At 47.3% G+C, this 6,262-nt stretch overlaps 1 protein-coding gene across 1 annotated transcript; it reads left to right on the forward strand.

The window, feature by feature from the left end:
- Positions 1-889: 889 nt before the first annotated feature.
- Positions 890-3,921, forward strand: LOC127311830 (ABC transporter G family member 26). Its single transcript, XM_051342306.2, has 4 exons — positions 890-1,051; positions 1,582-1,871; positions 2,100-3,285; positions 3,357-3,921. Exons 1-4 carry the CDS (start codon positions 890-892, stop codon positions 3,732-3,734), a joined length of 2,016 nt encoding a protein of 671 aa, XP_051198266.2. The 3' UTR covers positions 3,735-3,921.
- The last annotated feature ends 2,341 nt before the right edge of the window (positions 3,922-6,262 follow it).

A 6,262-nucleotide genomic window follows, 5' to 3' on the forward strand; every position in this document is an offset into this window, starting at 1 on the left:
GTCCTCCGGTTGCTTTTGGCGTCACCCTCCTCTTTAGCGTCAGGGCTTCATTTAAAGCTACTTTGCTTAGCTCATCTTTGTCTTCTAGCTCTGGAGAGAATCTTTGACCAGTCTTGCCGACACGCTCTTCTTACCGGTAGCCCGGTGTCTTCTTTATCCGGTTCCGGTATACCCCTCTTGGGAATACCGGCTTAGCTCTACTTAGCCAAACACTTAACTTTGTCCTCCGGTGTAAACATTAAACCGGTATCTTGATGGCTCAAACCATCCGGTTTGGCATGCCTTTGGCATACCGGGGGTCATCCCCCGACATTTCAGGTTATTAAAGAATGAGTTTAATTTTGATGGACATGTATGTGTGTGTGTGTAATGGTTGGAAATAGTTCCACATTGGTAATGTAGATGGAGCCAACATATAAAACCATGTGCTCCATATATAGATGGCAGCCTCTAAGCCTGTTCGAAACCTGGAGAGCGTTACTGGGGCGGTATAGTATCTGAACATGGTGTTACAGAATGCCAATCTTTTGGCGTCAACCTAAGCATAGTGATGGAGGGAGTTAGTAAAACATCATGGCATTTTCAAACCAGATAATTAGTTATCCCTCATGCATTTACCTTCACAAATTCCGTCTTGTCACAGAGGCAGGAGGAGATGATATCGTCAACAGTTATCCTCTAGAGTGGAAGGTTCTCCCAAACCAGAGGCCCTTGGAAAGATTGTGGGTCACCAAACCAGGTTAAAAAAATTGTAACCGTATATAACAAAGTAGGCATGCTCTTGGTTGCTAGTAGTTGCTCTCGCGCCTCCCATTTTTTCTACTGGTTCATAAAAAGAAGAGAGGGCCGTGTGCTTGGCTTTCTTCTCAATCTAATTTTCTCTCTGCCCATGGAGATCAGCAGTGATGAGAGAGTGGAGCTATCCATTGTGGAACACCTCCCCCCTCCTCCTTCCTCCCATAACAATGGAGGCACCAGCGGTGTGGAGGTTGCCATGGAGGAGGATCATCTATGGCCAACCAAAGATGGCCCTCTTCCTATATTCCTTAAGGTATTTATGTACATCCATTTTCTTTTCTTTCATATAGTCATAGCACGTTTATATCAGTAGAGTTCTCTACGTGTCTAGCATGTTTAATTAGCTTGCCACAAGGAAGAATATAATGAATTGTGTTTACATCAGAGATCAAACTGTTTTTATCTTCTTTCCATACATAGGCAAAAGTGTACATAGTAGTAGCAGAGGAACAGTTAGTGCTGATAGACTTAACTAGGAAGCTGCCATATAATCTCAGTTAACCATGATCATGACATCTGGGTCAGAATGATTAAGAAAATTAATCTGGTTACAGTCTTGGTTATCTATGAAACCTCAACTAGACGATAAGCTCTGGAAGGTACAAGTTAGGTGATTGGCGATTTGTGTGACCCTTTGCAAGCTCCAACAGCTCGCTAGCTAATTGGCAACTATATAGGAAGTGCAGAGGAAATGCTTTTTACATGAAAAATATGCATGCCATGTAACAGAGTTCTGCTCATCAAAAATTAAAACACCTTCCATATTATATGAAAAAATTGCAGTTTGAGAATGTGGAGTACAAGGTGAAGCTTAGCCCCAATAACCCCCTGACAGCTGCAAAGGTGGCCTTTGCATCTCACATGAGGGCGGATCATGGCAGCAGCAGCAGCTGCAAGCACATCCTCAAGGGCATAGGTGGCAGCGTTGACCCTGGTGAGATCCTTGCACTGATGGGCCCTTCTGGCAGTGGCAAGACTACATTGCTCAAGATACTCGGTGGCAGGCTTGGTGGCAGCATCAAGGGCCAGATCACCTACAACGACACACCCTACAGCCCCTGCCTCAAGAGGAGGTAACTAACAAAGTTCAGAAAGTCGAGTCAATGCCTGAATTTGTGCGTAGCTCTTGCAATTCATCATAGGAACATATTTTTTTTTTTACTTCAGAAAGTCGAGTCAGTGCCTGAATTTGTGCATAGTTCTTGCAATTCATCATAGGAACATATTTGATTCAGTTGAGTGAAAAAGATCACGAAGATTAATGTAAGTTTGTTGTTTCTGATGGTTGCAAAAACGTACAGGATTGGATTTGTGACTCAGGACGACGTTCTGTTCCCTCAGCTGACGGTGGAGGAGACGCTGGTGTTCGCCGCCTTCCTGCGGCTGCCGGCGCGCATGTCCAAGCAGCAGAAGCGCGACAGGGTGGACGCCATCATCTCGGAGCTGAACCTGGAGCGGTGCCGGCATACCAAGATCGGCGGCGCGTTCGTGCGCGGGGTGTCGGGCGGCGAGAGGAAGCGAACAAGCATCGGGTACGAAATCCTAGTGGACCCGTCGCTGCTGCTCCTGGACGAGCCCACGTCGGGGCTGGACTCCACGTCGGCGAGCAAGCTGATCGTGATCCTCCAGCGGCTGGCCAAGTCGTCGACGCGGCGGACCATCATCACCACTATCCACCAGCCGTCGAGCCGGATGTTCCACCTGTTCGACAAGCTGCTGCTCATCTCGGAGGGCCACGCCATCTACCACGGCAAGGCCAGGGACTGCATGCACCACTTCTCCTCGCTTGGGTTCACGCCGGAGATCCCCATGAACCCGGCCGAGTTCCTGCTGGACCTCGCCACGGGCAACCTCGAGGACATTAGCGTGCCCGAGCTGCTCCGGGACGGCTCGCCGGCGCCGCAGGAATTCAGGTCCCGCGTCGTGTCCTACCTCCAGCTCAAGTACAAGGAGGAGGCGAAGCTGCAGAAGGTGGCGGCGAGGCGGCCCGGGGAGCAGCTGAAGCTGGCGATCCGGATGCGCAAGGACCGGAGCATCAACTGGTTCCAGCAGTTCTTGGTGCTGTCGCGGCGCACGTTCCGGGAGCGCGCCGCCGACTACCTGGACAAGATGCGGCTAGCGCAGGCCGTCGGCGTGGCGCTGCTGCTGGGGCTCTTGTGGTGGAAGTCCAAGACCGGGAACGAGGCGCAGCTGAGGGACCAGGTGGGGCTCATCTTCTACATCTGCATCTTTTGGACATCGTCGTCGCTGTTCGGGTCCGTCTACGTGTTCCCCTTCGAGAAGCTCTACCTGGTGAAGGAGCGCAAGGCGGACATGTACCGCCTCAGCGCCTACTACGCCAGCAGCACCCTCTGCGACGCCGTACCGCACGTCGTGTACCCGGTCCTCTTCATGGGCATCCTCTACTTCATGGCGGATCTACGGCGCACCGTCCCCTGCTTCTTCCTCACACTCCTCGCCACCCTCCTCATCGTCTTCACCAGCCAGGTACTTGATCATACATCTTCTGATACTACTTCCGGCGATGACGACGAAAATGATAAATTTGTTGCGATCAGGGGACGGGTGAGCTGCTGGGGGCGGCGATTCTCAGCGTGAAGAGGGCGGGGGTGATGGCGTCGCTGGTGCTGATGCTGTTCCTGCTCACCGGAGGGTACTACGTGCAGCACATACCCAAATTCATCCGGTGGCTGAGGTACGTGTCGTTCATGCACTACGGCTTCAACCTGCTGCTCAAGGCGCAGTACCACGGCCACCTGACCTACAACTGCGGGAGCCGGACGGGATGCCAGCGGCTGCAGTCGTCGCCGTCCTTCGACACCGTCGACCTCGACGGCGGTATGCGGGAAGTATGGATCCTGCTCGCCATGGCCGTCGCGTACCGCCTTCTTGCCTACTTCTGCCTCCTCAAGAGGATCAGCCTCATGCCCTTGTGAAAAGAGGGGAAAGAAAATGTGAACTGCGCCTGCCACGGCGAATTGGCATGGCATGATTTGCTAGCTTAGGTCTTCCTACTTTATTCCTTGGCAGCATGTAATGCATGTTAATTAAGGGGTAGTACAAGGCATGAACTCTGAGTAATATATCTGTGGTTTTCATCTTGTCCAGTAATATATGTTATCAAGGAAGCTCATGGAAAGAAAAAAGTCTTTGTTGTTTCTCAATTAAGCTAGATACTGCCGAGGCTTTTAACTCAGTTTATTGGGGTTATGTGTTGGAGGTTCTCAAGGGTTTTGGATTTGGACAGAGATGGTGTGACATCATTTCAATAATTCTTTTTTTTTTAGGTTTAAATAGTTCATTCAATCAACATAAACAGTTTCATGGTTACAATCATAGTTTAGAGCTCTACTAATCTGGTCTGGGAACATGTTGTTCCACAAAGTACCCGATCCTATTCTTCTAACATATTCAGCACAAGCATGTGCAGCATTGTTTTGCTGTCTCTTTACAAACACGCATTCCCATCCAGGGAGATCAGAACTACAATGAAAGAAATCCGAGAAGATACTCCTCAGCCTTGACCTGGAATCATTCTTCTGTTGGATAGCTTTCACCAGCGTCATACAATCAGACTCAAAAATGATAGGTTGTCTTGTCCAGTTTTTCGCCAATCGGCATCCCTCCAGTAGTGTCAATGCTTCAGCTTCTTCAGCATTTGAACATCTAGGAAGAATGGAGCCACTCGCCATAATAGTATGTCCCATATGATCACGGATAACTACTCCAGTAGATCCATTTTCAGTTTCCTGCATAAAAGAACCGTCAACATTTACCTTGATCCATCCTTTCGGTGGATGTTGCCAGTAGCATTTCGTGACATCTTTCTTTTCTTCATTCTTCATCTCGACCATTGCTTTCTTTCCTTTTTTATCTATGTTGTCTGCTTCTTCAATGGTTGCATCTTTAGAATTCCAAGTATTGGCATAACAAATGAGGAATTTGACAGAGTTCTCAATGGTAGATTTCCCTTTTTGTGGTAGATGTCATTTCTTAATTCCCATGCTCTCCAAAGTACCATAAGGATGGCCTGGTGCATTCTCTTATTCGTATTGTCAAGTAGGACCAGTAGCCAATCTTTTCCTGTTCTGCTAAAATTCTTTTCACTCGGAAGTTGCCAATAGTCTCTCATTTTGTGTCTCAGAGCTTTCGCCTTTGTCATTCAAAAGTTGCATGGAAACTGTCTTCGATTCCGTTTCCACAGATGGGGCACGTGTTTTGAGTCTCCAGTGTTCTTCTCCATTTGTTTCTCTGTGTTGGGAGGTTGTCCGATGCAAGTCTCCAACTGAACACCCGAACCTTATTGGGTACTGGGACTTTCCAAATGTTTCCCCAGATTTTCCTTTCTCCATTGGGGTTGTTGCTTGTGTCGTCACCATTTCCTTCTCTAATGGTGTAGGCCAACTTGTATGCACTCCTAACACTGAATTCGCCATCTTTTTCATAATGCCAAGCAACCTTGTCATTAGTGCTCAGATTTGGTATCTTAGTTTTCAGGATATGTTCAGCATCATGAGGTAGAAAAATATCCTTAACCATACTGTCATTCCAGCCATTCTCCCCATTTCCTAGTAAGCTTTTTACCCATTTAATTCTGGTGAATTTCTTCCTTCCTGTTATTTTGAGTCCTCCATCTCGGTTGATCCAATTATCTCTCCAGATTTGTATGTTGGTTCCATTCCCTATTCGCCAAATTACACCTTGCTTCAGAAGGTCAAGACCGTGTTCCACCCCTTTCCAACTTGCCGAACTATCTCTCGTGAAAACTGTGTCAAGGAGGTTGCCATTTGGGTAGTACTTGGATTTTAGAATCCTTGCATATAGAGAGTTTGGTTTCACCAGTAATCTCCACGCTTGTCTTGCGAGCATTGCCTGGTTGAATAGATTTGAGTCTCTAAATCCCATTCCTCCTTTGCATTTTAGTTGAGTCGATATATCCCAAGATTCCCAATGAACTTTCCTTTGATCTTCTTCTTCTCCCACCAGAACTTCCTTATCATCCTCATGTAATCTTCATGGAAGTCGTTATTCATTTTGAATACTCCCATGACATGATTTGTTAGAGATTGAGCAACCGATTTAATTAAGACTTCCTTTGCTGCCATCGCCATGAAATTTTCAGACCAAATTGATAGTCTTTTTCTAAACCTTTCCTTTGTCGGTTGGAATCTGGATGCTTTCATTCTTCCTTCCGGGGTTGGGTAACCTAGGTACTTTTCCTCAAAGGTAGTGTGTTCAACCTCCAATATAGCTTTGATGTTGTCTTGAGTTTCCTCTGGGCAATTTGCACTAAATAAAACAGAGCATTTTGCAGGATTTATCAATTGACCAGACCCAATTTCAAAGATACTAATAGCTGCCTTTACCACTCCTGCTTGGATACTGTTTGCTTTAAGGAAAAGCAAACTGTCATCTGCGAAAAGCAGATGTGAGACTCCTGGTCCTCTTCTGCTAATCTTTAGTT

This window comes from Lolium perenne, chromosome 7, assembly GCF_019359855.2.
Source record: "Lolium perenne isolate Kyuss_39 chromosome 7, Kyuss_2.0, whole genome shotgun sequence".
Taxonomy (NCBI): Eukaryota; Viridiplantae; Streptophyta; class Magnoliopsida; order Poales; family Poaceae; genus Lolium; species Lolium perenne.

What these genes read in the sequence shown, in the direction of transcription:
- LOC127311830 (XM_051342306.2), top strand. Translation starts at nt 890, where the DNA reads ATGGAGATCAGCAGTGATGAGAGAGTGGAGCTATCCATTGTGGAACAC. An exon ending in AGCCCCTGCCTCAAGAGGAG is followed by an intron (nt 1,872 to 2,099) that starts GTAACTAACAAA and finishes AAAAACGTACAG; the next exon opens with GATTGGATTTGTGACTCAGG. An exon ending in TCATCGTCTTCACCAGCCAG is followed by an intron (nt 3,286 to 3,356) that starts GTACTTGATCAT and finishes TGTTGCGATCAG; the next exon opens with GGGACGGGTGAGCTGCTGGG.